The 19,799-nt window shown below is 29.7% G+C and overlaps 1 protein-coding gene across 2 annotated transcripts in view; it reads right to left on the bottom strand.

Annotated features, from left to right (window-relative positions):
* Positions 1–1,005: 1,005 nt before the first annotated feature.
* Positions 1,006–19,799, bottom strand: part of LOC136979074 (protein Wnt-5b-like) — a 224,643-nt gene continuing 205,849 nt past the window's right edge. For both annotated transcript variants that reach the window (XM_067274978.1, XM_067274977.1), the window contains 3 exons: positions 18,288–18,544; positions 13,243–13,535; positions 1,006–2,496 (listed from right to left, as the gene is read on the bottom strand). In XM_067274978.1, coding sequence (XP_067131079.1) covers positions 2,038–2,496; positions 13,243–13,535; positions 18,288–18,544 — 1,009 coding nt within the window. In that variant the 3' untranslated portion in view covers positions 1,006–2,037. The remainder of the gene's footprint in view (positions 2,497–13,242; positions 13,536–18,287; positions 18,545–19,799) is intronic.

The raw sequence follows: 19,799 nt of genomic DNA, 5'->3' as shown, positions 1-19,799 counted from the left end.
ATAAAGGTATTCGCGTTACCCACTTTGACATAGCAGACAATGCGCCTAGAAAAGTGATTGAGTGATATCGAGATTTGAAGTATTTCAGATTGATCATCATTTATTATAGCTTAATTTAATTCATAGATTGGCAAAGATAACGCTCGAATTAGCTTTTTATTTATATAAGCATAATCACTATTAACTTATTGATGGGGGAAATCATTCTTAGATCTATATCATTTACAACTGATGTGAAACGTTGTCTAAATTATCGTAATTGAAGAAAAAAATCTAGTAAATTCTAAATTTGAGTTCGATATAACGTTATAACCCTTTTATATCGCTAATGATCCCTCTTTATCACGTAATTCTGAGATCTTGTTCATACATTAACATTAACTGAAGATCACCAGAGCTGCTGACTAACGGTTGCTGTTTATAAATCTCACGTTACATTAGATTTCCACTTAGTTTCACGCAACATCTTTAACAAAACAATCATTTCAAGTATACTTATTTAATTTAAACTTAATTTAAATTTGATTTAACAATCCAGTTCTTTCTTTGCCTTCGTGTTTCGTACATATCCGCTGTTGTAATGTATACACTTAATAGAATGAAATAAAGATAATTAAAAGTTCTATAAAAAAAAAAAAAACTGAATTGCGTGTAGAATATATATTAAAACGTTAAGTCTATGAATGAATTAAATAAATAACACACTGAATTCAAACCTAAAAGCGTATTTTAATATTCCAAACTGGAAATATTCATTATCCTAATTGTGGATTTTTCTCTTATCAGTTTAATATACAATACTTATGAATAGAATGAGAAACGTAATATGCAACATAAAACTGTATTCCATTTACATATCTAAATTTCTATAAACTAGTAAGACCAATCACTGAATTATTATCGAATTTCTTTTATAATATGTTTGAGAAGGTCATTCATAATTTTGTTTGGATTGTTGGATGACAGCATGTGGTCTGAGGACTACAAATGATAATAGACGTGTCATAGAATGTAAATATTTATTTATTCTGTAACCCAAAATGAGACACGACAAACAAAGGACCTCTACCGTAGCCTATACAATATCAGAGTTTGGATAAAAGCGGCTTTGTCCTTATCGTTGGTTGATCGCTAAATTGATTTCAAACATTGTGATAATACATAGAAATAAATAGTAGGTTCGCTAATAGCGATGACGAATTTCACGTGATACAAAAATGACTTCTAGAAGGATGGACTCGGAGGAAGAGGTCTGTTTATAAATGTTTAAATTTCGAATAATTCTATACAGTTTCGTTGTTTTCCCTCTGGAGCAAAGATTTTACTCTCGATAGAAGCCCAGAGTTCTCAAGCATTCGATTGTACTGAGCAACTGTTTAATGATGATTTTTCTTTCATCGAGTATTGAGTATGATCATACGTTTAAACGTGATCATTGTTTAGCGTCAAGTGAAAGCTCGTATCGAATTACGAGAGGCGACAACTTCATATCTATATGTCCTTTGTTTCATTCGAAGACTATTGCAGATCCAAATCCTCGATTTTTCTCGCCAAATTGAAGATAAAAGTGTATAGATACATTAAAATAAACTTCAAAATTGTGAAAAATTTATTATTAAATCTGGGATTCGTTGCGATTGAAGCCATTTACAGTTGTCCCCATCCTAATAGAGTGTTTCTATCACCTAACAAAAATCTCCCTACAGGAGTTGAGAAAAAAAATCAGACCTCTATGTTTTAAAATCTAATATATATCACCATGTACAGAAAAAGAAGGGAACAATGCCCGGCTGTGTACAAAAATTACAAGCTAATTTAAATACTGTTCCTTCTCCATCCAACTGCATGCATGCACATCGTCGATCGGTACACAGATCTACATTTGGCACTTTTGACGCAGTAACCCAGCTATCTGCCGACTTTGGAACTGGAAGAAGGCTCAATACGGTGAGGTCGTTTATCGTTTTCGACCAATCAGAGTCTCCTAAGTTCATTTGCGAGAAAGGAAAGTAGGTTATAAACCATCCTTCCTTCAATTTATTTACACGTGTGAGTATCGAGTGAATAAACACATGTTTTGCACTCCACATAACAGCACCAATGGAATTTGCACTTGCATCTTTCTTTCAAGCTAACTTTATGAGTATTATATCCGCGTCCGCAACACATTAAGTTACATCCATCAGTGGCCGGTGAGGTACGATTGCACAGTCGACCGTGAGTGCCGTGTGAACCGGTAGTCAAGTTAGTAATACAATAATCCGGTGATTCGTCCATGTACACTAAATCTTCTGCCGTGGGGAGATTGAAACGAGGATTTCGAATCTGAAGTTTCCCTCTTCGATTGATTTTCACTTCTGTAGCACCATCGTACTTATCCTTCAAGTGGTCGCCCACTTCTCTGAAAGACGCCAATTGCTGCCAACAGGTAATTAAAGAACAGGATCCAGAAACTCCGTGGCATTTACACGTTACTCGCATTTTTCTTATTACAGCCTGAAAACAGTAAAAAGATATATATTTTAAATTTCTAATTAAATTTATGATTCATTAATAATTATACTGATTGTCATTTTTGTGAATTTATTAATGTTATATATATATTTATATATATAATTAAGCAATTCAAAAATTCGTTTTAAAATGCCAGTGAAGAAAAATTTATGTACATCTTGATAAAATACAATGAATAGATATTTAACAAAAAATAATATAAAATCGTTCAAACATTTATTTGAGAAGAAAAAAGCTATGCTTGTAATATCGATTTCAACTAATTATCTAAGTTTCAAATTTTATTAATTATGAATTGAACGCTTATTATGAAAGCTAAAAGCTTTAATTGAAATATTTGTTGAAAATTAAAGTCTCGTTGGAACAATTCACTTATTTTTTGAAAAATGTTAACGTCTTCCTCTTCAGGCAAAATGCTTACATCGCATTCTTCCAATCTGCGATTAAGAGGAACAGCCCAAGCGTGTAAGCAACGCTTCTCTGCCTCTTTAATCAAATTATTCCAGTGCGAAATTATATTTTCCTGTGTAAGAAAGTTTTTTCCACACGGAAATCCTAATTACTAATTAATGATAATATTTTAATTTTCGAGGGAAAAAGGCCGAATTGACATTTTAAAGAAATTATTACAGATTAACTTTTTTATATATTTATTTTTTTAAATGTAATAAAAAACAGGAAAATGCTTTCTACGAGGATGATTTTATGTCCCTTAGTCGTAATTTTGGGTAATGTTGACCACGAATGACCGCAAGCCCGACGGACATAGTATTTATTGCCAGCATGTTTAATAATTGTAAACCACAGTTTATTGTCGAGAAAGGCGTCTGCTTCTCCAACTATGAGATTGAAACTTACGCTTATAACTCATAAATCCAGGCTGACTATTTAAATGACCCTTACTTCGGTCGCCGGATGGTTTATTTACGAAGCTTTGATGTCGGGGAACGGTTTAATGCCAAAACATTCATAAACCAAAAACTCCCCCGCCGGTGACGTAATAATGACGATCGGCCATCAGAAAACGTGGCAGATGTGCCAATGCCACGTCTGTTCAGCTTTATCGCTAGTAAAATATCCATTCTGTTTACAACCGGCAGGGTTAGTGTCACCAGTCTCCGCTAGAGCGCAGTAAAATGTCTCTGGGCGGCGAGGAAAACTGGGACAGGAAAAGATAAAAGTGTTTATTCTATATTATTACTCGTATTAAACGTTGCGAATTGCTGTAGTTTGGGGTAGGGACAATCCGGTCATTGAAGGTAGAATGATGTCATATTCATCGGGGGTCTGCTGGCTACACATGAAAATGAACGGATATGCGCTCGATTATATCGTTAATGGTGTTCTGTCGTAATTGTGCTCGTCTTCCATCCCATGCAGATGCCTGGCGGAAATGGACATTTCTGAATGATACAGAAAGATAACCGACACTAGTGGGCTTCTATACTACTATGTCATTAAACTGTAGCCGAGTTCTTCCCCTTTTATTAAAGATATTAATATAACTTTTCGCCAGAGGAAATCGTGAACGAAATTGAAAAAAATTCGCTTCTGTCTCGTTCCAGAAAAATCCCAGAAGTTCGATCACTATTTAAAGTAATAATTTAAAACTTTAGTTCTTTTGAATGACTGGAAGAAGCTGAATAAATAGAAAACATTGAAGAAAAAACTAGTATTGAAAAGATGAAAGGCTCATCCGAAAAGCATCTGTGACAAGATTTAAATCGTGTCCGTTCTGCTGTGCATGATTTCATTTGGTAACTAGGAAGGCGTAAATGATTCTCCCCTTTTTCCCTACCAACCTCACTCATTAACCTCTGTCGTACCCTTTAATGAATGCACGTCTGCCTGACTTTCTGCACACGTGCGTATATTGCTTCTTGATCGCTAGTGCACTCTTTGTCCTCTCTGAATGGGATTCATCTCGATGACGGATAACTTTAAAGGTTTAAATCGTTGCTAGAATGCTTATTTGCTAGAATTCTTGTTTTGAATAGTAATAGGAAACTTTGGAATTCAGGAAGAGTTCTCTATATCCCTTCCTGTTTATAAAATGAAATATATACTTTGCCTACACCGAGATTAATTTTAATATGGAAAATTTGAGTTTTTTAATCACTTACAGTAATTTTATATTGTCCTGAAAATATTTTACAAATTACTTTTCATTTTTAAAAAGTTAAAATATTTGTATAGATCACTCAAATTTTATTAATTAATGTAACGTTATTTTAATCGTGGATCCTAAAATTAAATCTCGTCTTTAATACGATTCTATCCCCAAATTATGCGATATGTACAGTACAGAATATAAATACTCGTAGACTAGGAAAACATTAATCTAAAGAATCGTGCATAACAATAAGAAATTAAATATAAATAATACTTGCAAATTACCTAATTTTAAGAATTTGTTTTATAAGATCATATTCAAAATCATCAGTAGAATTTCAAAAATTTAAGTAATCAGTTTTTCATCCATATCTGTGTGTTACTGTGACCAATGACATGGCAAGTGAGTCATTCGATAGTGTAACGACGTCATTAGTTACCGAAGACCACTTCACCGTAAAACTCTATTTGTAATTAGGATATCGCCTGCTCTAGAATAACGACGCACAGAGTGGTCGGTCGTGACTAATGAGACATCGATACAGCGTTGGTCTCTCTACGACCGAATATCACGAACTCCTACTTTATGGACCACTTTCTCTGCTCTTCCCTAAGTCTAGATTCCGTTCAGAGGAAGGCAAGTTTCGTGACTGGCTTGCGAAATAAAATTTTACGCATCTCAGCCTGGTTGTCTTATTCTCGATGATTAATTGCTTCTGAGTCATAAACATGTCCTATGTGGGATAATAAGCTTGCATCCTGAATCAAATAAGAGTAAATCTATATAACTACTGTACCTGATTCTCTTCTATAAATGAAAATTAAATTTTATTATTTTAATCAGGCTCTCGATTTTAAATTAATTGCTATAAGTATTTTATGATGATGATCTGTTTGTTAATTTATCTTGCTTGCAGATTAAATTTAATTAGATTTATGTTTTCTAACAGAGTTTCCTATTTTCCAATATACTTTCTTGTAGTAGCTTCAAGCGCGTTGCTTGTTATAATTAACGTAAATTAATTTATTCCTTTCAGATAAAAAAAATTATTCATTTAGCTATTATATAAATACCATTATGTGTTTCTATAATATATATTGATACATATAAATTTATAACAACATATACGCAGTCAAATCTCTGAACAACGGCCACTGAGGCGAAGATAAAAATGGCCGTTGTTCGGAGGTTATTTTGTACGCATTTCTGTACAAAAATAAATACATACGTTCCTGAAAAATGGAACTTTTATATTGCATAAAAGTTTTTCAGAAAAAGGATTTTTTGTAATTGTGTAATTGTGACGTTATTTTTAGCGTATAACATTATAGATTTGAAATCAAGTAAAATTACAGTAAAAGAATATATACAAAGATGTAGCATGTAAATGTTCTCAATTTCAAAACATACATAAAAATGCATTCGAATAATTATCTCTGATTTTTTTAAATTATAAAATATATTTCCAAGAAATACAAAAAAATCCTAATTATTTTAAAAGAAATAAGAGTCACAGTATCTTTCGAATAATGGCAATGAAAGAAACAATAGCACCAAAAAATAATGATGTCCAAAAATACAATGAAAAAGTAATTAAAGAATACACAACAGTACAAAAGAAATACACACAAGTTATTGTATGTAATAATAAGCATGTTACAAATTAGTAAGCTTTGGTTTTAGTATTGGCATTTAAACTTAGATTGCAGTTTTGTTGAAACAATTCTAGAAAATAATTTAAAACAGTACAAGTTTTGATTATTATTACTTCAGATTAAATTCAAGATATTTTTGCTAAGTATTTAAATGTGATAAAACTGAATAAGTTATTTCAAATCGTATTATAAAAACCTCGAAATTCGAAAAATCACGAAAAACATTTTCAAGATTAACCATCATAAATTAATGCTAGTTTTCCCCCTTTACGAGAAAGCAGAAAAATTTTCAATCTAAAATTAGGAAGTTTGAAATAAACAAATCGAATCTATACCATTTGCATGGCAAATAAAAATTAATAACTAATGCTTTAAATGCTTTCTTTAATGAAAACTTTTAGTTTTACTTTCAAATACGAAACGTCTCAGAAAATATCAATGTTTTTAAGAATAGGAGACTATTTTCCTAAAATTTTCATATTTAACATTACACACACCAAAGTAAATATTTTTCTGATAAAAAGAAAAGACAGTGCAATAGGTAATTTTAAAATTTATATTAAAAAATTAGTAGTAATGATTTTAATAAGTGTACAAACACCGCATGTCTTTATAAACTTGTATTGAAAAATGACATTATTTGCAGGAAAAACTAAATAATATTGAAGTATATTTTATAAATAATAATAAATTGACACGAAACGGTTTTATTAATTGCAGTTGTATTCAATTTATGCACTTCAATAATAGAATAATATTTCGACATTGGAGAAAATCATTATCTAATATCAAATTTAATTTTAATTCCCAAAATTGAGTCTTGCTTTTTGATAATTTTTGAATATTTTCTCTTGGATATTTTGTAATTGATATAAACTAAATTTAAAAAAAGGACACAAACTTCAACGTTAACTAACTTTTTAAAAAGAAATTTCACTAATAAAGCTGGAAAGAAAAATGTTTTCGCCTTTCTAGATTTCTTCAAGCATAAATTACAAATGGAATAAAATTAAAAACGAATTATAGCGTAACTAATGCTTCACATTTAAGTGCTCTTTTCTATGATACTACAATAAATTCATTCCTTTCACTTGAACTATGCATTATGATCATTCTTTATTCATAATTTCACAAAAAAGTTACAGAATTATTAGATTTCTTCAAAATTTTTATGCTATTATTAAATATGAATAAACCAAAATCACAAATAACAGAATGCCATTTGCACTCGACTGCTTCTTGTTCTCGTTTTAAATCTAAATTGGCATTATATTGTTAGGAGTTCGCTTCAGAGAACGAATCACACAGAAACAATGAGGGACATATAGTCCAAAAATACATATACAGGATTTATTAATTCTGGTGAATATCTATCTTCGTAGTGTGTTTCTGTGTGATTCGTTCTCTCAAGCAAACTCCTAATAATATAATGCCAATTTAAATTTAAAGGAGAAGGGAAAAAGTTTGAACCAAAATTAAACTTTTTTCACGAATTTGCAAATAGTTATTATTTACTAATTTATTTTTAAGTGATGGATATTTTCCCATCATCATCATTAAAAATGACGAAATAGGTTATGAAAAAGTCTTTTGTTGAACTTGTGAAGTTGTTGACAGCTTTCTTTCTTAGACAGAACAATAGCTATTGTTTTTTTGAAGTCGAAATTTCTGCCACTTACTTTATTAAATGTTTAAACAAATACAAACATTATGAATTAAAAACATTTATGCGAAGTTGTATGAACACAAAAATTTCATGCAAATTAAATCGTTTTAATTTGTTCAAACAATACAACTTATAATTAGAAATGAGTTTATTATTTAAAACATACGCTTACAAAATTTCTAATTATATAAAATTTTAATGCATTTATAGTAAAAATTTTTTGATATTTTACTTAACAAATCTAGTAAACTTCAATATAAATAAAATTTCTATCATTTTACTTTCGTAGAATTTTAGGTTAAAGCTTCTCTTAAAAATTTTAGTATTTCTCTATGAGAATTAACCAACATTATTTATTTATTACTTATTATTTTATTTAGAATTAGTTAATTTTCCTATTTATTAATTACTCCTATGATGATATAATAATAGATTTATTAAATGTGGCCTGATAAATTTAGCGGAAAGATTCCTTAAGTGAAATTGTGCGTTGAAAATTACAGAAGTGCTTCGCAATTATTTGCAAATTAATTTCAAAACATATAGTTGGCGATTGTTTAAACTGATTCGCAAATTGTAAGATTGAGAAGCGAAATAGAAGGATAAACGGAAAGTTTCATTATAAATTCACAACCTATTGTCAAACACGAAACATAAAGCAAAATAGAGGAGGAGTGCATAAATTAAAATAAATATTTCAATTAAATTAAATACAAGATGTTATTGAGCTTTCAGAGAAGAAGCTCATTTAAAATCACGTGGCAGAAAACGAACAAACAGTGCAAAGATATCATCCATACTGAACGTAGAAAAGGAAAATTCATTGATATGCAGCGGCATCAAGTGAAAATTAGAAGCTGCATTATAAGGAAAGCTTGATTTGCAAATATGTAAAGGAAACAAACATCATACAAAAGAGAATGAAGAAAATTAGCGTCTCAAGTTCCAACCCGAAAATAATATGTATATGAAATAGTATATTATACAAGGGCATTAGCCAATGTTTCAAATTTAGCATTACTTTCTTAGATTAAATTATAATAAATTTGCATACCCATTGATATTTGGATACTCATCCGAAGACATAAACACGACCAAGACTTGTCCATTTAGAAAACTTAATTTTTTACTTTATTATCTGTTTTGACTCCCATAGAAATTGTTAAACGTACTGGTATTCTGAATTGTGTGAATCTTGCAAAGCGTTATTTCTTTCATTTATGCGTGAAGTACAGATGTCCAGGATTCTGGTTAATATAACATATTTTAAAATACAGGAATTTTAAGTTAATTACATCATTTCTATTCTCCGCAGCTTAATACTAGGGAAGAATGTTTTTCGGTTTTCAAAAGCAGATAGTTTTTCCATTATTTTTGACTCTCTTCCTGCCCTGTGGACACTAAGAGGGCCTTTTTAAACCGTATCCATTGTTGATACGGCCAGGCCCACAATGGGGACGCTGAGTGGTGAGAAGCCAAACATATCCGAGATAGACCACACACGAAAAATTTCTGAAATTGCTCATCCGGATTCCATCCCGGATCCTCCAAAGATGTAGGCTGACGCCTTAATCATCTCGGCCTAAAAAGTAGATACTATGAAATGACACCTAAATCAACAACAACTAAAAACTTCTGAATGCCACTGACACTATAACTAATAATAATAATAATTCAAGAATTAATTCCATATTTTTTCCTTCATATGAACGAAGATAAGACTATATAACAAATTGTTTCTGTTGCAACACAGTTTATCATGAATAATTATTATATCATTGATTTTTTTCTCAAAGTAAATAATTTATGTCACACACCTACTGTGTATTTACACACAAATCGTTTGACTACCACATTTCGTAATGATATTTTCTAAACTTTATAGTTTTTGAATGCATATAATCTGATTTTAAACATTTTAATCTGTATAACTGAGTATTTAAATTACTTCCTTATTTAAATACTTTATTCCTTATAAGCTTTATAAAATTGTTCTAAATGACCTAATACTGAAACACTTGTAAATTGGTGAATTATTTACAGAAATAACGGTTGCCTGACCCTGTGTACAGCATATGCATGTGTAACGTTACAGAAAGAGAAACGTTACCGGAATTTTTCAATATTTCACATTTAATTTTTTGAAATGTTTATTTTAATTTATGCAATTCCTCTTCTCTATTTAGAGAATTTATTGAGAATTTTCATTTTTTTTTTCATGTTTCATATTTAACGAAAAGTCTTGATTTTATTGTGAAATCTTTCTTTCATTTCATTATTATGATGTGTACGCTATTGCTTTTCATTATCACAATTTGTGAATTAATTTATGCAATTTTCTCATTAATTTTAAAAGATGTAATCTTCAGATCATAATTAGTAAACACATCTGTAATTTGGCAACGCATAGTTTCATCTGCGGAATTTTTTCTGTCAATTCTGCAACGGTGCATATAATTAAAAATTAATAAAATTATTTTAATTATTCAAATCAATAGCATGTGAAATTTCACCCAAATATATCTACAATGTTGTATTAGAATTATCGAATTTTAGGAAAATAATTTGAATAATATCACCTATTCATGAGTTTTATTAATTATACCTGAAGTCTAATAATTATTTAAAAAATTTCATTAAATGATTAATATCTTGGATAATTAAGAAATGGATTTTCATTTAAATTCAGTTTATTATTTAATTGAAAATTAAAGGTAATGAGGATATTACCAATAGAATATGAATATGAAGGGACTTTACCAATTGAATATGACACTTAAATGAACTTAACTTGTTTTGGACAGTAAAATGCATTATTAAATCATTTTTAAGATGGGGCTAAATCCAATATTAGAGATAAAGATAGATATAAATCCAATATTTTTACTTCTGTTAAATGTAAAATTTAATTTCCTCCTTTCTTTTACCTAACGAGAATTGGAGTTTGATGTCAAAAATTGGATAAATATGCAGATAAATAGAAAAAGAATGTTTATTGACTAATAAATCATATAATTCCGATTATTTATTTATTTAAATTCTCTTTTTTTCAACTAGGAAACTTAATTTCGTCTTCTATTAAATGGACAAGTCACTGGTCGTGTATCATCGTATGAATATCTCGATATGCATGGATATGCATTTATTTCTTAATAATTAATTTTTCAAATTTGTAACTGTTCTGTGTGTGTGTGTGTGTTATATATTTAGCAAATAATTATTATTTCACAGTACAAAATTTTATTGTGGCTATATTAAATTTTTCGTTTAAAATTTCTTAAATATTGAAATTACCATGGAATTTTTCAAGAATCTTTTCTAAAAAAGTAAGTCGAATCTGTCAAGTTTAACTACAGTAATTTAACACTGTTCATAATTTTTTGTTTCTTGTTTTTATCATAATTTGAAATTTTTATAAGTCTAGTTTCATGAAGGTGGAACTTTTTAATATCTCTTATTATTTATATTAACTAAAATTGCTTATTATTATTTTTTTAATCATCAGTATGAGATAAAATTCCAATTTACTGAAAAAACTTGTATTATAGAAAAGAAGGCTATTAAAGAGTATAATGAATCTGCTTAACAGATTTTGAATAAATAAATAGGTGGTCAATTAAAATGTATTGTGTTGTTTAAAACAAATAACTAGAATTTTTCTCATTTCTTTTTCTAGGAAAGTTGAAATAAATATCAATAAATCGCGGTTCAGAAATATTTTCTTTATTTTGCATATTTATTCTTATAAAGTTAGAGCCTATTCTGTCAACACAATTAACTGAGATTTCATTCAGTTTTATTTAAACTATGTATAAGCAAGCATAATTGAAATTATTATTTGATTATTTATAAGTCATTTTTGATGTTGAGCAATACAGTTTAAAAGAAATAATATTTTTTAACAATGAAATCGTTCAAAAAAGAAAATTGAAGCTAAATACTTTGCATATTCAACATTTTCATACTAATTGTTCCGTTTGTGTAATGTTAAATATTAATTTAACGAATTACATAGATAAAGGAATAACTCAGTTAAATTGATAAAAAGATACAAATCAATAATATCGCCATTAAATATAGAAAAGTTTAAAACTACTTTAAGTGTAGCCTGGATTTAAAAAAGAATGTGTAAGCCATGGTATGTGAAGTACTGTACGTTTTTTAAATAGCTTAAGATTTACCTCCTGAAAAAGCTAGACAATCATATCCATTAAGATTTGGTTAGTAGAGTTATTTCCGAATCCGATAGGCGTTATCGCGATGAGAAGAGCACTCTCATCTTAGTCGAACGACGGCGAAACGGAAACAATGTTAGCTAAAGAGAGATGTTACGATCCGGACCGACAAAGACAAACCCCCCTAGGCTTACAACTGTGACCATGTGTCGAAAGTGGAGAGAATGTCTCTCCTATTCAGCAGAGCGTATCCAACCAACAAGCGGGATCCTGTTTTATGTCATGTACAACAAGGGACGTGTCCCTCTCAATGGACGGGATCCCTATCTCCTCGCTCGTGCTGTTTCTATGTCTCCAGTTCCCAGGTGCTGTTGTTAGCTGGATTATTTGTCGCTATTTACCGTCAGCGGAGTGAGTGAATGACCGTCGGGCACTTCAAATTCGCGAGAAAGTCGAGACCCGCGGTCCTATTGCGCCCTACAGGAAAGGAAGCAGCAACCACCAAACGCTTGAGTGAAGTTAAATGGTTTATTGCGCTTCGCCAACAGTCTTTCTGCTAACTTAAACTAGACTTCAAAATAGGATGTTGTCTACTTTTAAAACCGCACAGCTCCAGGCTCTTAATCAAAATGGTTTCGTCTTTAATGAAATTATAAGTTTTTCTATCTTGGCTCGAATTAATGTCAACAATGAAGAACTTTTTATTAAGAATAACAACACTATTTCGAAAATTTTTGATTTTTTACAATTGAAATTTCTTTGTGGTGTATTTGTTAGACTGATATTTTTATTTTGTGATGAATTTCAGTTCCAAAAAAAGCGTGTGAATAGTGTGATTATATTTCATTACTTCAGAAAGAAGCGAAGTTTAATTTGGAAGCTATAGTTTAATTCCATTTTTTTTTTAAGGTACGGGGACTAATGTTTAATCAATTTTTTTATAGAAAAAAGTAAAAATCGGAGATAAAAAAATATAAATAATTGTTTTGCACAAAGTGTTAATATCAATATGCTTATGGAAATAAAAGAAAAATACATAAATAAATAAAATAGTCGGTATGTATTTACAACAATAAATTCTTAAATAATTATCAAACATTATTGTAGCAAGAGACTCACTCTTCTTCCTGCTTCATTATTATGTAAATTCATAAGTTTTCTTCCCTGTTCTTTAGAACCTCGTGGATGATTGTTCTCTCGCTCTCTAACGTCTACGAATCCCTCTGTAAAGCGATATCCATACTCAATGTTGTCTCCGCAACCTCCCCAAATCCAGTCTCGATGCAAATTCTTGGGCCTTTGAGCTCGACTGCAACCACAATTGGATAATTGGCCATCTCTACATGCTCGAGCGATAGCATGAACCACACCTGCAGTAGCAACGGCGTGAGTAAAGGCAGCTTCTCTGCTGGCTGAAAAATATTTATCATTATTAATTCTTTAAGGTAGGTTAGAAAAAAAAAAAAAATAGTTATTGTTTCAAGACACGAGCAACTAGATTAATGTTTTTAAGGTCAATTATATATCTAAAAAATTTTAGGATATTTTGTGTTTTAAAGATAGGATCAACATTAATTTACATTACTTGAATTACAATATTTTATTAATAAAAATTATAATTCTTAATTTAAAAATTAAAAATAATATCTTTTCTACCCACAAAATAATTAAATGTTCTAATTCGAATGTTTAAGGGGAGTCTAAGTTTATAAATTTTATTAAAAATTAATTATATGAGACTTCTCGAAATAATTTGTTAGAATAAATTATTACAGATTAATTAACATTTATTACATTTCTCTAATAACTCGTAAATCAAATCTTGCTGCGAATTTTTAAGATAAAATTAACGTTTTCTAACTTTCAGTGTATCATGAATCAGGTAGACGATTAAATTATTATAAACAGAAGAGATAATTAAATAATTTCGTGACTAGAAACGTAATTAAATGCTTTAATAAATGTAATTATATTCGAGTTCATCATAAAATTGTTTGAAAACTAAAACGACACGTTTTTTTAACTTATATTATTTAATTGTATTCGAAGAACTCATTAAGCAAATTGCATTACAGTAAATGAAGTTGTTAGCTGCGGAGAAGTCATTAACAATATGTTGCTCTGTACACATCCAGTCCAGGCGAAATTTAAAAGCCGTTCTTTCTCACAATGACAAATAGCAGGTGTCATGATTATCCTTTCGGCTCTAATAGTGTTTAAACATAGGTCTACGCATCATTAGGTGAAACACTGTTAAAAAAAAATAGAGAGACTTCGATCCCAAGGAATGACCTGTGAAGGACGACACATTTCTGACCTATAAAACTTGCCTTATTTAGAAAAGATATTCTTTTAATATGATTTCTTTAATTGCTCTATTGCGTGAATCGGTCCAACCTGATTGAATGTTTTTAATTCGTGTTCAGATATCATTGAGTAAGAATAAAATGATTTCCAAAGCGATATTTTCTAATGAATTTTCAACAGGAAAAAAAATCATACATTTAATTTGTGTAATGATGAATATATGTAAACTTACTTTTTCTTAGTTAAGAGATATTAAGATTTAAATCAAGTTTTAGACATATAAATTAAAGCGGTCTAATATAAAAACACTATCGTCTAAACTTATTTATTTATTGAAAATTTTTATCTTAACTTTTGTAATTTCTAAACAGTTAGCATCATATGCAGCACAATAAGTGATATCAAATTAAACTAGAAGGATCTGTATTAATTGTTTTTTTTTAAAACTTTTAGAAATGATAAATATTCATACATTTAAAACAGAAAATTGACACAACTTTTTTCTTAATTTTAAAATTTTTAAGTGTTAGAATAGTTACATAAGTTTATGAATCAGTATTATATAGCAAATGAAATATTTGATAAACAATATTTGTAATTTTGTAACGTTTAATTTATTGACACAAAACAGATTGTTTTTGCATTTATATCCAGTTCTGACCAAGACCAATGAATTGTACTGATTAGCAAAACTGGACACGTCATTGGTTTCTAGTGGATGACATCGGTTGACATAGCAACTCGCTACTATCAGGTTATTCGACCTATCACGTTCGCATTGCAGAATATAGGAGGTCTATAAAATTTTTATTTTCATAAAATCTGTTTTTACTTTGTGACATTCTGTCCACGCTACTTAGAATTTTAACATAATTTAAAATAACTTGATCGATTAAATAAGATATTTAATCCGTTAAGATGTTTTTTCATGAAATTTGACAATTTTGATATTAATTTTTAACGATAAAAGCAACACCTTTTTCAATTTTCGATATATATTTTTTCACGTATGCAAGATAAGCTAACGAATAACCGTAAAAAAAAAGGGAAATAAATGCGAAAAAATCGCATTTCTATTCACGTATGCTATATGTCATTCTCCAGCAACGAACATATGAATCACGATTTTTAAACGTTATCTGCCCGTTGAGTGTGGCACAATAATCGGATCGAGTGGAGAACGAAAAAATATTAATTTTTGAATTGCCTGACTACCAATAATGAATTTTCCATAAAATCCCTTGTATACAACTGCTCACATTTACCACGATGTAACATCCATACAAACCTTAAAATAACAGAATATTTAGGCTATAATTGTTGATGTATTGAACATTCCTATTCCTGCATAGTAGCTTTCATCAAATAATTATAATGGGAAAGGAATAAATGTCATCTACATCGTTTGTAATTTTTGCATGTTGTAATTCTTATACTATTTAAATGCATATTTAATTCATCACAATTTTTTATTCTAAATTTCCTACTTAGTCTCCTATACGTAAAGAAAGTCTAATGTTTACTAAATTGCACTCAATTAATTAATATAATTGTTAATAACTCTTTAACAACATTAACTAATTAACTTAAATGTTCGTACGTTTTAATTTTATTTTCCAATTTAACATAAACAAAATTTAATTTATTATCTAGAATAAAAAACAACAGGCAATATAGTTCAATAAGTAGCAAGGAACAATTATTTAAACTAAGAGTCAAAAATTATATTCTCAATATTAAATTAAATCGTCTGGAATGTATCTTTTGTGAATTGAATTAATTATATCATTTATTTAATTTTATTTTTATCGAACTTGAAGTGTGTTTCGGCAATAACTTATTGAGAAAATATAAGCTATATGAAATATAGACTTGTAAACATGGTAAGTCTAAAGTCAGGATTTAAAAAGCAAAAGAAATCACGTAGATAAATATTTTTAGAAGCGTAGATAAAACTATTATTAGAAACCAGAATATATTGGTATCATTCATTAATGTTTGTTGTCATTTTCGATAACACGTGCTTTCCTTTCCGAATATCAAATGGGTTAATTAACGAAGGGGGGAAAAAAGTAAACAAGAAAAGCCATTGAGTTTATAAAACTTTAAGTAACAGACACTAATTTTTATGTCTAGCATTTTTTTAAAATAATTTTTCGAATGGTTCGTTATTCTAGATACTTGTGTTTGCAGAACTTTTTCGAAATGGGGAAGAACTAATAAAAATTAAAAAAAAAAAAAAACTGGAAGATATCTACTTTAGCCTAATTTTGTTCTAGCAGTTGCAGCTGGAATAGTTTAATTGATTTTTTTTAAATGCTGTTTAAAATCTAATTTTTTTCTCGCGTATCGAATTGTTCTCACGAACAACAAACACAAATCTAATCTTCGTAAAGTTGAATAATTTTGCTAATCTATAAGTTGTCTGGATATAAAAATTTATTGCGTTACGCTAGAGTTACGCTTCAGGTCGTCAACAGAAAACGTGGCGGGTGGTCTACCCTTCTTCTAATCTCGAAAACAAGTTCTATTCCAATCAGTTATATCGTTTATCAGATGCAGAACAAAGGCGAGAACCAATCAGCTTACGAACAACGTTGGAATCTTACAACATTCAAAATCCAGCATGGGGCACGGAAAGGTGGCCGATCTGATCTGGTCTTAATCTCTTTTTTGACCCAAGTGTACAAATTCCCTTGTTGCATGCTGCTGCACGCTCCGTTGGATTCGAATGAATCACAAAACGAGTGACATCATCAAGCTTAAAGGACCGCCTCCATTAATTAAGATTTCGGAGTGTGAATCACGGTGACGCCCTAGTTTAGCTCCTCCCATTTTGTTAACAATAATTAACTAGGATTCATCTTAACAGACGTAATTAGTAGTCTCCTTTTCTAATTAATAAAAATTATCTTTCATAAATTTGCTGATAAGACGAATTCTATCGATCACGGACTCTACAGCGAGGGGACTCTACAACTTCTAGAAAAATGGGCATAACCCGTAACTAATTTAATATTTCAACTTGTTTAAAGATAAACAAGCAGAAAACTAAATTTTATCAGTAAATTTAATTACGTCTTGAATATTTTTAACTGCGTAGTGACATTTATTGTTAGGTTTAAGAACACTCGGGAACATTTATTAGCGTTTCACTTTAAAATGACCAATTTCCATTGTGTTTATTGCATCTGTGGTCGGATAATTATCAAGGACGCGCTGCAAGACCGAAAAGAGAATGCTTCTGTTGACGTTGCTGAGCAATTAAGTATTTACTAACGACATGCCGAGGATGAAGGACAAGTTAGCTAAGTGACAATTTGATTGCTATGACACCAAAAGTGACAACTTCCTGTTCACAACGTAAACTTTCAATCCCATATTCTCATTTTACTCTTTTCTCATTTTGAGGGAAAAAATAGAAAAGTAAAGTCAAAATTAATAATGTCTAGATCGAAAGCTTAGTATATAAAATTAACTTGCTTAAGTAAACAATAAAACGATTATTATAGAATGCTATCAAATGGCAATAAAAATTTTAAATATTTTATCTCTAAACCATAATTCTAAAATTTTTCTTAAACATTTTTTTAAAATATAATTTTAAAATAAGATTTTTAAATTAAGAATTTTTTTAATAAATAAATCTGAATAAAAGAAACATTTTAATTAGAAGGATGATCAAGATGATAACTGTTTGTATACACACAATCAAACGAATATTAAGATATAAAATTTTATGATAGTAATTCTTTAATAAAAAGAAACAAAATTAATAGAAATTAAAAATAAAATTATTTACATCTTCAGATTCTCCCTTTTAAGTATATACCGAAAATTGCAAAGTTTTCACTTACGTATATTGAGCACTGGGCCGAAAACACTCGAATCTTCAACCGTGGAGCAATTCCAGCGTCTATGACGAAACTGCCATTGACATTCATTTATGCCAAGCCTCGCTCCCCTTCCTACGTGAGCCATGTGGTCCTGATATAAATAGCAGAGCTTCGTCTGGCCACGAGATAGACCTTTCAGCTGAGTACAGAGTGGTTGAGCACCCAACATGTACGCTTGGGGGTTCCTCAGTATATCTATTCCCTGGATTCCTAAATTCCTGAAAAATCCATTTAAAAAATGATTATAATATATATATGAGATCTATCGTAATTATTAAATAAATATAGAATGCTGGGAATATTTTAAATATTACACGAAATATATTTTATTTTTTTAAAGAACAAATGCCTGTTTCTCATTTAAAAATAAACATACGATATTGTAGAAAAGAATAGGAGCAATTTATAGATCTCATTACGTCCTGGAGGCAGTTCACCTGCACGAATTTGACAAAAAAAAGTTTCAAGCCCGAAGATACAATTATCGCTACTAAAACACACACGGGTGGTATGCCTATTCAACTGTTGGTGTTTATGTTAGACGCAAACAACCCACAATTATATCGACCAAATTGTGAGTAATTAGACTTCTGCAAACGACAAATGCTTTTTGGTCACGTTATGACGAGAGTCCGGGCCGATACGAACTAGTCTGAAATGTGACTCTTAGGATGCACCTTAGGCATTGCAGATGCTATCGAAGAGAATTCTACAGATCACGGAAGATGATAATGTCATACAGAAATTTTATCTACTCTTTCAACCTTGTATTTCTTATACGAATTTTCTATTTATTTTTCCAGAAAATTTCCTGTTTAGCATTTTTAAATTACAAAAATTTATCATATTATATTCATATATACTGTAAACTATAAATTATAATAATTAGACGTTACGATTGTTAAAACTTGTATATAATTTACTTGGATCTGATGTGGAATATTTTGATTAAAAATGTTTTAAAATTTTACACAGAAAAATCATCAAACAAGTTTATTACATTTTATATCTTTTAATTCTTTTGATTTTTCACTTGACATTAATAGATATTTGCCTCGATACAATCTTAGAAATCTTTCTAGTCTTTGACAGATGTTCCAATTTCTCACCTAACATATCCTTCATGAAGAGAGGTGGAGTTGTTTAGTTAACCCATCATTTTTACTTCAGAAAGGTCATCCATTCAATTTTTTAACCATATAAATTATATTAGATCTTTTGTCGCGGTTATTTACATTAGATTATAACCTTCTCTGTCGTGTAAGAAGTAAAAATAGTTGGACAAAGCAACCATTATTTTACAATTATTCTATTTTAGTAGATTATATTTCAAGCAGAATTTTTTACATTTCTTCTACGGCCAAACAAATTCGATAGAGTAAATACAAAATAATTTTCTGATTTATTTTTTTAAATTGATTTCCCTGATAAATTTCGAAACTTGTGCAATAATTAAAATGAAAATTTATTGAT

The sequence above is a fragment of the Centruroides vittatus genome, unplaced genomic scaffold (genome assembly GCF_030686945.1).
Source record: "Centruroides vittatus isolate TY-2023 unplaced genomic scaffold, ASM3068694v2 contig_577, whole genome shotgun sequence".
Lineage (NCBI taxonomy): Eukaryota > Metazoa > Arthropoda > Arachnida > Scorpiones > Buthidae > Centruroides > Centruroides vittatus.
Note: the sequence above shows the minus strand (reverse complement) of the source record. Positions and strands in the feature narration are given on the sequence as shown.